This window comes from Hordeum vulgare, chromosome 3H (genome assembly GCF_904849725.1).
Source record: "Hordeum vulgare subsp. vulgare chromosome 3H, MorexV3_pseudomolecules_assembly, whole genome shotgun sequence".
In the NCBI taxonomy this organism is placed as follows: domain Eukaryota; kingdom Viridiplantae; phylum Streptophyta; class Magnoliopsida; order Poales; family Poaceae; genus Hordeum; species Hordeum vulgare.
In genome coordinates, this window is record NC_058520.1 from 580,185,257 (window position 1) to 580,197,338 (window position 12,082).

Genomic DNA, 12,082 nt, shown 5'->3' on the forward strand with positions numbered 1-12,082 from the left:
AAATTGCCTCTTCAAATGCCATGAGCCCATTACACTGATCCCTTCCCAGCATAACTCGTATGGCTAAGTAGGCTTTGCCCAGCTACTAATATTAGCGTTGCTAGATGCAGGTGCTTTGACTCATGTGATAACATGAGCTTGATATCATTATCTTAATTCTATTATTTAATCAATGCACCTATATACTTGGTAAATGACGGGAGGCCTAGCCTTTTGTCGGGTGCTTTGTTCCGTTATTGCCGCCTTAGTTACCGGTTACCGGTGTTTGATTCCATAATGATCGCTCCTAACACGTTCGGGGTTGTTATGGGGACCCCCTTGATAAATCGCGTAGTGCTAAGACTTGTCCGGCATGACCCAACATTGGTTTTAATCTGCTAATCACCTAATAACCTGCATAGGGAATAGCTACCCCGAGGAATTTAATCAACAACCCGGGCCAGTGCTCCTCATGAGTGTTGGTCCAACCACCTAGCAGTCGGCAAGACCACCCCGGGGAAACTTGAGGTTTGGTCCTTGTCCACTTTGCATAGACGGTGTTGTCCTGAGACTGAGATACGCGGCTCTTATCGGGTCGTCGACACACCGGGAGGTCCTGCTAGCCTTGTCTTACCTTAGCGGTATATCTTGCGTATAGGAATCCCAGTGAAGCTTTGGTTTCCCCCAGAGTTGAGGTTTTCCTCTAAGGAATCCGACGAGATCACGAAATTCGTGATAGAGGATGCCTTTGCGGCCTGTGTTCGTTTGTGATGGACTAGTTGGAGCACCCCTGCAGGGTTTAATCTTTCGGAAAGCCGTGCCCGCGGTTATGTGGCAACTTGGAATACTTTGTTAACATCCGGTATTAGAGAACTAAACATAAGCTAATAAAATTGCCAACTGTGTGCGTAACCGTGACTGTCCCTTCGAAGATCTCTCTTCGATCGGGAACACGGTGGGGTTATGAATGCCGTAGGCGGGTGTTCAGGATCACTTAGTGATCTAGTAAATCCAATCGCTAGTGTAGACCACCTTCACAATTACTTTGCGTAAGTTAGCCACTTAATCAAGCTTAGGATGCTGCAGCCTAATACACTTCACCCTTACCCTACCTAATAACATGACTAGTTCTGGCACCAAGGTCATAGATTGCTGAGTCCCCGTGGCTCACGGATTCCTCCGAAACTCCCAGCAGGTACAGGTACCCCAGAGACAGATGATCCCGACGACACCCAGCTGGCGTGGCAGTACGACGAGGAGACAGATCGCCTCTACATGAACTATCCAGAGGACTGATGCGTGGTCGTGATCGTGGGCCTGCACGCAGGGTAGCATAGCATTTCCATGTTTTGTATTCTGTAGCGGAACTACCTTGATTGTATTTGTGATGTACTCTGAGTTATTAATAAGAAGACAGTTGAATCCCGAATTGTCTACTTTTATTATTATTTGTGCTATGTTACTTGCTTGCGAAACGCTTAGATGCGCTTCTTTCCTATTCGGGGGCCTCGACCCCCAGATCGGAAAGGACCGCATCTTGGTCATTACAGTTTTCCACTAAGGAGTCTGACGAGATCGCGAGTTTCGTGATCGAGGATTTCTATGCGGCTTGTGGTAATTTGTGATGGACTAGTTGGAGCACCCGTGCAGGGTTAAATCTTTCGGAAAGCCGTGCCCGTGGTAATGTGGCAACGTGGAAACTTTGTTTAACACTGGTTCTAGATAACTTAATTAAAATATGCTAACTGAGTGCGTAACCGTGACTGTCTCTTTTGTGAGTTCCTTCTCCGATCGAGAACACGGTGGGGTTATGTTTGACGTAAGTAGGTGTTCAGGATCATTCTTTTGATCATCAGTAGTTCACGTTCGTTATGCGTAGATCATCCCCCTCTTTATTCTTATACTCGTAAGTTAGCCACCAAATAAATGCTTAGTCGCTTGCTGCAACCTCACCACCTTAACCATACCTCACCCATTAAGCTTTGCTAGTCTTGATACCTTTGGAAATGAGATTGTTGAGTCCCCTGTGCCTCACAGATTACTACAACACCAGTTGCAGGTACAGGTAAAGGTTACTTGACACGAGCGCGTTGATTGTTCATTTGGAGTTGCTTCTTCTTCTTCTTCTTCTTCATCGATCTAGGATGGGTTCCAGGCCAGTAGCCTGGGATAGCAAGGATGGACATCGTTCTTCTTTTCTCGTTTGTTTTCGTCCGTAGTCGGACCCTGCTCTTCTTCATGATGATTATGTATTGTACTGATTTGACTCTAATGTAGCTTGTGGCGAGTGTAAGCCAATTCCATATACTCTTCTCTTCAGTACATGTACTTGTAACGATATCCATTCTTGCAAAACGACAACATGCGCTTCTATCCCTGACGAGGCCCTCGCGCCAAATTAAGGATAGGGTCGCATCTTGGGCGTTATAACTATTAACCATGCTTTGAGTGGCGATAAAATCGACGTAAAGGCTATTGATGGGACCACTCTATTCCACGATGAGTGGCGGTGATTTAGTTTCGGGAGAAAGTTGTGAGGATACAACCTAATCGTCCCACTACTCCCATGTGGCGAGCCCTCACTTTTAAGTCAAGGGGGGTCTTCAATTTCAGAAAAAGGTATTTCAAGGAGGGCGTTGTTAAAAAATGCACCAGTTACCTTGAAGATATCCATCCTCGAGTCTACACATGGCAACAGTAAAAGAAAATATCGAATATGAACCTGAATGATTTACGGAGACCTCGAAGTTCAAGGAATCCGCAAGCACATAACCAATTCAAAAGAACTAGCCTTCGAAGCCGAAGACCCGAAGTTGAAGCTGTTTCGAGGAGTATATCAATGTCCTCGGCTTGAAGAGCAGTTCAGGGGCTACTAATGGTGTCCTGGATTAGGGGGTGGTCACCTTATCGGCCTATCACTCATGGCCCGGGCCGACGACCCATTGACAATCGAAGAATGAACCATGTTTGCCATGACCCTCAACGTACTCAAGATGGAATCTTCCGAAGACATGACACACACTTCAAGGCATATTCAAATAATTGACATGTTTATGTCTAGATGCGGCCGATAATGTATAACCCTAGATACCCCTGATCCGTATATAAGCCTAAGGATCTAGTGTGTAATGACGGGATCTTTTAGTCTCGTTCATACTATCTCAAGGTAGATCATCTGTATTAGAGGGTGCTTGGATCCAAGAGACTAAAACTAGTGTGACTGGGCCTGTTCGTTAGAGCTCTAGATCCTCATTTTACTGCTCCCTGCTCCAGATCCTCCGAGAATCCACTCCCCTGAGGAGCTGGATCAGCTTTACAAAAGCGTTCGGCTATCAGTTGACTCCCAAAACACTGATTTGTAGGTTTAGGAATAAAATATACCGTAATGGCCCTGAATGTAATGCTTTTGTTACTCCTCTATGCATATACGTGGCTGCGATGTTATACATATTACATACAAATGGGAATATTGAGCGTTAGTTAAACATTTCATTTTAAGCTTTTTTGAAGCATCATCTCACGTTTATTGCAATTATGAACCATCACATGTGTGCTACGTGTGGTTCCGTGGCTGCATGTATATAATAATATAGGTTAAATCTGTAGCAATTATTGCAAGTATATATAATAAACATGAGCGATCTAACTGGATGAAATAAAATGCTCTACCCATAGTTGGCTAGGAACAAAAAAAAGTTGGACATCACAAATGTTCACAATATCTAGCTTGTAGATTCAGCAATTGCCTTTGCAAGGTCATCACAAAACTTATCCATCGACCTATCACTCGTGCTTGATGTTGATGAGTCTGATGCATCCTGAGAAATAATATACTTCCTATACCTCGTCGGTATTGTCGGAACATAGTTAGGATTCCGATCAAATCTACGAAAATGCTTGTCAGTCATACCATGCTCCCTTATGAAATTGTGCAAAACCATGGTTGCTGCAACAATCATCTTTTGCTTGTACAATGGGTAGCTTGGCATCTTGAGAAGAATTCTCCATTTCATCTTCCATACACCAAAAGTTCTCTCAATGACATTCCGATTACTTGAGTGGAGATGGTTAAATTTTTCTTTCTCGCCACTAGGAGCAACACCTCTTCGGAAGTCAGGAACATGATATCTTTGGCCCTTATATGGTGATAAATAGCCTGGACGATTTGGATATCCAGCATCAACGAGATAATATTTTCCTGAAATATATATGTGTATAAATCACACCAGTAGGAAATAGAAAAAATAAAACACAACTTGATATGAATGCAAAGTGAAAAAAAATACCTTCTGGAGGATGCGGGAAGACATCTTTATCTGCTTCTAATGCATGATAAAGCACACTGGTATCATGCATAGCACCTGGTTGGCCAATAGACGCATATGTGAAGCGCATGTCGAAATCACATACATCCATCACATTTTGAGTTGTACTACCTGATCTGCCAATATATCTAATGACATCCTTAGGCTTACCAGTTGCAAGTATGTGTGTTCCATCAATAGCTCCAATGCAATCTTTGAAATGTGGCCACATTCTCTTATCATTTCTGATTCTACCATGAACAGTACAGAAGTTTGGATCTTTTGGTCGCACAAAATCTTTAGACATCTTTACCAAGCTACGCAGAACAAGATCAAACTTTCTACTGATTGTGTCACCAGAATGCTTGAATCGATTTTGCGCTCCCCGATTTGAGTGACATCCACCACATATGTACAAAAAGAGTGCTAGAGCTTCAAAAGTACTCATATGCGTAGTTGATTTCAGACCATACGTACTAACCAAAAGATCATGCAAATTGTGAAACATTGTAGAATTCATACGAAACATGCGGTGGCTCTCCCCTGGGTTGCTCAAGGTTTCTTTCACCCAGCCCATTCCATTGAGAATTGAAGTCCTAGGTTCATTCTTATCCAAGTACGTCGTGTGATACTTTTCAACAATAGTTACAGCTGAAGCAAGATTGCTTATCATCATTTCGTGTAGGTGCATCAGCTGTACATCTTCATCATGCTCTTCATTGGAGTAATTGCTCCCTCCACTATCACTTTCGCTTGAGGACATCTATGCATATAACATACATGAGCCACTTTGCAATGAGAAATGAGTCAATAACAATAATGATGTACATAAATAGATAATTTGTAACAAACTGGACAGGGTCTTACAAGCCAAATAAATAACTAAATGCAACATGAAAGATAGGAGTGTTGAAGGCATACTACTTATAGGAATGCCTTAACAATTACAACCAAAATATTATAATCTATTTGCCATACTTGGCATCATATTTCCTTTGAAGCCAGTCAAAGCGTGCACTAGCATCAGGTATGGTCATAAACATTTCTCTTTGCTCCTTCTTTACGAAAATATCAGAAGCAATGAAGTGCTCATTAGTGCCGATGACAGCACCACATTCTGTAACCAGAGTCATCGCATCTTTGATGGTACAAACTGAGGCATCCTCTCGTTGTTTAGCAATGGATTCAATGGCTGCTTGCGACTTCTTGCTCAGCTCAACAATTTCTTTCAAATGGTATTGCATGATCGCAGAACCACTCCTTGATTTTTTCCTTTTCCTTCTATAGCACCACCAACTCTTTTTCCTTTATTATTAATAATTGGAGACTCATCTTCCTCCTCACTTTCTTTGTCCTCGTTCTCATCTCCGTGGTCTTCAGCATCAACATTCTGAGGACTTTAAGGCATGCTACCATTAGCAAGAGACCAATGGTCTTCACCAGTGTTGCGCAAGTCTTCAAAGATCTTGGCCAAAAGGTCCTCATTTTGAAGTCCGGCCTTTTGAAACCTACCACAACCTTGGTATTTCTGTCAACGGCAAGTACTAAACATTAGACATCCATGGATAGTAGTTGTTGTATGTGCAGAAAAATAAACAACGATTAGTAGCTCACTTTCTTAAGATTTTTCCAACGCTCGGCTGAAGTTGTAACTGTTTGCTTCACAGGATCCCAGCCCATACCTGTCTCCTTTTTCAAACTCTTCCAAATGTAGTAAGCACTTTTTAGTTTATCCCATTTATTCTTAAACTGTCTTTTGTTGTACTTTATTCCAGTCTTCTGATAAAATTTATCAATCACTGTCGCATACCCAATGTTATTCATATGTGTATTTGGGCGATTTCCAGCCTCAACTTGTTCCTTGAACAGCTCACAAACCAATCAAGTGTGTTCTTCATTCCACTCAGCAGTTGCTTCCATTGCTACTGTGTTCGGCATAAATTACGTAAGCAGCAGTACCAGCTGCTAAAAAATATATATTGAAGATGCACGAACAAGTATGCTAGTATTACTACTAATATATGAAAGGGAAAATATCCTACACAATAAATAAATTAGCTAGTAATACTACCTACAAATCTGATAGTACATCTAGCCGTACATCTGCACTTCGTGCATAGTTATCGACAGTCAATCTGAAATCTATCTTGAATATACATGCTTTTCTAGGAACTGACTTCCTCAATCAATATTGACACATGTCCTGTTAGAATTTGAGAGGGGATGCAAAAATCTTGATACAAGCAATTGGGACAGGTGAACATGAACCAATCTACAGCCTACGGTTTGGGATGGGCGCCATACCTTAACAGGATAAATGGAAAATGAAAGTCGGCACTGTAGTAGGTCGTCTTCGTAGCTCTCCGGTGACGGTCGCGGCCTCGGTGACGGCCGTGGCTGCCGCCGGTCGTCTATCTCTGTTTCTTGTACGAGGGAAAGAGAAGATATGGAATAGATTGACCGAAGCGGTATGAGATTTAGGGTTAGTAATGGCAATGGTGGGTAATATCTCTTAACTTCTCTGGGCCTTTTTGGTTCCGCAAAAATAGAATCAACCTCTGGGTCGCTCCTCCGAGCTAGTCTATTTTCTGCTCCGCTCCTTGCTGATCCACGGATCCTATTTTCTTGGAGCTCTTGGCGTTCGGCTCTGCTCCCTCGGCTCTCGTACAGAATTTGAGAGTAGGAGCCGTGCCGAACACACCCTAAAACTAGTCTACTTAAGAGGCTAAAGTTTCAAGCACTCCTCACTAAAGAGAGGCTAAAACTAGTCTTGAGGCTAAAATCTTTTAGTCAGGGGTACCCTTACTAAAATGTGCATTAGTCCTATCTCTTCTCATTTAACTCCTCATGCAAACTCTGAATTGGAGGGTTTGTAAGATAATAAATGCTCATTAACTTGATTTTAGTCTCTTTAGTACTTGGATCCAAGCATGGATGAAGCTAGCAAGTTTTAGTCTTTATTACTTTTAGTCATGGGACTAAAACGTATCCAAACACCCTTGTTAGACTGTGCACGTATGCGCACGATTTGAGTATCATCGTGCTACACATGTCCTTGCTGTCCACTTGCTCGTAATTCATGTACTAGTATACCCTTGAACATCGCTTCCTGAGATAAAGAGCATGTTTATCTATCTATAGAGAAGCACACACGCACGGGACGAGATTTTTTCAGAAAAAGCAGGCACGGGACGAGACTGAGAGGCGGGCCCGTCCCACGGCACCGTGGGGCGAGGTGGCCCACAGGTCAGCCAGTGCGGCGACGCGAGGGCCGAAAAGAGGAGCGAACAAAAAGAAAAGCGGCGGGAAAAGGGAAATGCTCTCAAAGTACGGGCCGCGGGCATAATTACCTCCCCTCCCCACCATCCGTACTCGCTTTTCACCCCCACTGCCTCTGCTCTCTGCACATGCAAACGAAACGAGGAACAGTCCATTCAGCGCATACGTTTCCTGGAAACACAAGACAGCCCAAGAAATCCCCACACTATATATACACGAGAGGGAGTAAAAAAAAGATAGATCAAAGCAGCCGGTCGAAATTCCGTTTACCATTATTACGGTAACAGGAGGAAGCTTGCCAGATATGGGCGTAAACCGGAATTGATTGCGGCAACAGTGGCGCTACGGCGTGCGTGTGGGGGACTTTGAGGAGGGACAGCGGTATAGAATAGGTTTTCGGGGACAGGTTCTGGGCATGGCGCGCGGTTATCCACGCGCCCCTGCCCCGTCTCGGGCTCCCCCTTCCCCTCGTCTCTCTCTCTCCCCGCTCGCTCCTCCCGATGCTATCCGCCACCGCTAGAGCTACCCCGAGGAACGGAACGAACGAGGCCGTCGTAGTAAAACGTAAACCCAACCGGGGCGGGGTGAAAACGGGGGAGGGAATCCAGGCGGGCGGACGGACGGACGGACGGGAGAGGAGAATGTCTGGCTCCGGTCTTCATGCTCTGTCCTGTGGCTGCGTGCGCGCGTACGTGCTGCACTGGGGCTGAGCTGAGAGATGCGCCGGCAACCCAAAAGACCTTTTGATTCCCCACGCCAATGCCTTTGCCCCTCTGCTTTGCTCTCCCAGGCCGCCATCCTCCGTCCCCTCTGTGAGATTGTTTCCTCCTCTTCTCGCCCCGCCGTTCCGTTTCGACTTAAAGCTCCCCCTCCCCTCCCCTGCGTGCCGAGAGAGACGGCCAGAAGGCGAGGCCCGTCCGGGTGTCTTGGTAGGAGGTGCGGGGCGCGTGAGCTCTCTCGCACGCCAGCTCTGCTGCGGTGCGGAGGAGGGGAAGGGGGCCGTTTTCGCCGTTCCTGTCTTCTTCCTCGGGTATGGTTTTGGCACCGTGCCTAGTTCCTGCAAAAATCTCTGAGCCGTGTTCATTGCACTGACTGAGCTTGCTCGTTTCCGTTTCACTGTCCTCTTTCGACCGCAATAAATCTCATCTCCCCCTTGTTGATAAGCACGAACACAACATGCAGAAAATGGCATCTTGATAAAACCGCTCTTCGATCCTATTCCTCGAGCATTTCCCGTGGGGCGATTTCTTCTCTCCTCCCCGCTGCCAAATCGGTTCTTTGCTCCAATGGCGCGAGGAGCCAGGACGGCGGCGGTGACCAAGAACCCTGCCAAAACCCTCGCCGCCACTCTCCTCCTCCTCGCCCTCCTCGCCGTTGTCCTCCCGCTCTGCGCATCCCAGCCACCGCTGCACTCCCAGCCCCTGCCCGCCACCCAGTCCCCGGCCGCGCCCCTCCCGCCGCCGCAGCCCAGGGTGCCCCACGCGCAGGCCGGCGGCGCGGCCCGCCTCCGCCGCATAGCGCTCGGCGTGCTCCTCGGCTCGCTCGCCGGCTTCCTCCTCTCCCTCGCCTTCCTCTACGCCATCCGCGTCGCCGTGCTCCACGCCGGGAACACGCCGGCCGTCGCCAGGGGCCCAGTCTCCTTCACCCCGCAAATCTCGCCCAAGAGCCTCCAGTGCGCGCTCCCCTCCGCGCGCCCGCTCGCGCGCGGGCCCCGCGGGACGTACCACAAGCTCGACCTCGACGGCGACCTCACCGTCGCAGTCAAGATGCTCGACCTCGCCGCCGCCAGCCGCGCCGAGGCCTCGCCCTCGCCCTCGCGGCCGGCGAGCGGCTCCAGGTCCGACATGCGGAGGGTGCAGAGGCAGCTCGAGCTGCTCGCCCGGGTGAGGCACCTCAACGTGATGAGCCTCAAGGCCTATGTCCGCGACGCCGACCGGCTCTCGCTGGTCTACGACTTCGTGCCCGGGGGCAGCCTCGAGGACGTGATGAAGAGGGTGAGGTCGCAGCAGGTCAGCCTCAGCTGGGACACCAGGAACAGGATTGCGGCCGGGGTGGCCAAGGGATTGCGCCACCTGCACTTCGAGTGCAACCCCAGGATACTGCATTGCAACCTCAAGCCGTCCAATGTGATGCTGGAGGAAGGCTTCGAACCGGTGCTGGCGGATTGCGGCGTCGCGAGGCTGATCGATTCGGGTTCGCCTGATCCGGAGTCGTCCGGCAGCCTCTACGCCGCTCCAGAGTGCTACCAAAGTAGCAGGTAAAAATTTATATGTTGTCTTTTTTCAGTTTTCAGTGCTCCATTCAGTTAAATCTATTAGCTTGCAGATTGAAGTGTGCCTACTATTTCTCAAATTGACAATGTGTTTTGTGTGTCTGTTCATTCTAAATTATAATGAGGGGAAGTTAAACCTAGGCTATTGCATCATTATCACTGTAAGGAAGGTAGCTCTGAATAAAACTTATGTAGAATTGAGGTGTTTGTTGTTCAATTTTGTGCTTTTTAAAACAGAAATCATGCGTTGACATGTTCACATGCTGTATACTCAAGTTTATACTAGATATGATGCAAACAAGTCAAGGTATTTCAGATAGCTAGAAATCTGTGATGTGTGATGTCTGCTATTGGCACTCAATAGCTTAAACTTTAAGCTATAAATCATTTGGTAACCCATACTTGTATATCTGGCAGCTAACATGTGTAAATTGTGTAGTGATAATATCGTGTCATTTTCTTATTTAAAACATAAGCATGGCAACATTATATACTACCAAAACGAGTGTTTGACATTCCATTTCATTATTGCTTGCATCCATAGTTTCATTTGATTTGTGTCCCCAGTTAACAGTGCGCAATCATTGGCTATCAAAAACTGTTGTCTGTTTCCTCTCATAGTCTCATTAGACTCTTCTGAATTTGGTTTTCTAAGTTATCTGACTGTGTTGACGATAAGTGGACTTCACTTCCATGCCATTTAGATATAATCAGTGAAATGAGTAAGAGAGAAGATATAAAGCACATTTATAAAGAATACCACAGGGCTTAGGTACCCAGCTTTTGCTTTTTGTAACTGGAGAATCTTTTACTTTGTTAGGGAACTTGCATCTAACCTTTTTGAATTACCTTTGATTGTTACGCTTTCCATATATTCCCGCATGAGCACATACAGTTGTTGGCCCACCCCCTGTTCTACTAAAAATATCGATATATTTCATTCTAGTCTCTTGTATAATGTATATCAATCAGAGAATAGATGCTTTGCGGATTGGTGTTCTATATTCTTATCCCAATCTCGTTCAGATAAGTACATCATCAGTAAACTTATGGGAGGTTAACCTGCAGGTAAGGACTTTGAACCAGACTACTTTAACCACATCAGTAACTCATGATTTATTTATTTTGTCATGGTTGACCTTCCATTTTACAACTTTAGTGGTCAACCCTAATAGAGCCTGTGTGTTTCTTCTGTTAGATGGTTCAGAACTTCAACATCATGTGCTGCCATCCATATGTTTTTCAGCTCTTAGGTGTTTCTGAGCATTTAGATTCAAACATTTGCTGGTGCAGGTACACGGATAAGTGCGACATCTATGCCTTCGGCATGATCCTCGGCGTTCTGCTCACGGGGAAAGACCCCGCAGACCCATTTTTCACCGGAGAAAGTGGACGGGGCAGCCTGGCTCGATGGCTCCGTCATATGCAGCATTCCGGGGACACGAAAGAAGCACTGGACAGCAGCATCGTAGGGGAGGAGGTCGACGAGGAGGAAATGGTGATGGCCGTCAGGGTCGCCATCGTGTGCCTCTCGGAGCTGCCAGCCGATCGGCCATCCAGCGACGAACTCGTCGCGATGCTCGCCCAGCTCCACAGCTTCTAGCCACCTCCATCATCGTTCTCGCTGGAAATTTCTTCAGAACGCCGCTAAAATCTCCCAGTATGGTCTTCCATCTCGCTGAGACGACGCCGAATGGAGTTGGATCGAACGCCTGCCGGCTATACAACCCGGCCGGCCATTCAGCTTCTTCAGGCTGAATCCAGATTGTCCAGATTGGAGGCAGCAGCAATGTAGAAGGCCAGGCCAGACAAGTGTGGCAAAATAGTTGCCCGTCAGTTTCATGGCACATGCCGGTGGTTGAGCTTCATGTAAGAAGCATGATGGTGATGTTCTGGCCATGAATGAGCCTGGGGACAACAAATGTGCATATATGTAGTAGTGTGTCTTCTGCAGAGTGGTGCATATCTTGTTGGATCTCCCTTTGCTGTAGGGGGAGGGTGATGTTTTGGACCTGTGCATTGACCCATCAGAGACATGGGCCCCTCTCCCGGCTCGCCCATGGCCTGGTGTCCGTCCGTTCGACAAACACCATCGGGCCCATCACGGGTTTGGGCATCATCTCTCTTCGTGTCACATGCCTCGCCACTCTGATGACTCAACCCTAACCCGTACCGTACCGGGCTGTTTGCCTCTCGAGTATGTATGTGTGTGTGTGTGTGTTAGTACAATGTACAGCAGCCATGTTCG

The 12,082-nt window shown here is 46.8% G+C and overlaps 1 protein-coding gene and 1 long non-coding RNA gene across 2 annotated transcripts; one reads left to right on the plus strand and one right to left on the minus strand.

Annotated features, from left to right (window-relative positions):
* Positions 1–5,151: 5,151 nt before the first annotated feature.
* LOC123440738 lies at positions 5,152–6,269 on the minus strand. The gene is made up of 2 exons (XR_006630355.1): positions 5,898–6,269; positions 5,152–5,811 (listed from the first exon to the last, which is right to left on the minus strand). It is a non-coding gene; the product is annotated as an uncharacterized LOC123440738 (long non-coding RNA).
* A 1,716-nt stretch (positions 6,270–7,985) lies between these two features.
* LOC123445312 (inactive leucine-rich repeat receptor-like protein kinase CORYNE) lies at positions 7,986–11,836 on the plus strand. Its single transcript, XM_045122274.1, has 2 exons — positions 7,986–9,819; positions 11,128–11,836. Exons 1-2 carry the CDS (start codon positions 8,849–8,851, stop codon positions 11,435–11,437), a joined length of 1,281 nt encoding a protein of 426 aa, XP_044978209.1. The 5' UTR covers positions 7,986–8,848; the 3' UTR covers positions 11,438–11,836.
* Positions 11,837–12,082: the final 246 nt, after the last annotated feature.

Bases quoted from the DNA above. Each gene is read 5' to 3' on its own strand.
- LOC123445312 (XM_045122274.1), top strand. From the start codon at position 8,849: ATGGCGCGAGGAGCCAGGACGGCGGCGGTGACCAAGAACCCTGCCAAA. The intron at 9,820-11,127 runs GTAAAAATTTAT...TTGCTGGTGCAG, and splicing joins GAGTGCTACCAAAGTAGCAG to GTACACGGATAAGTGCGACA.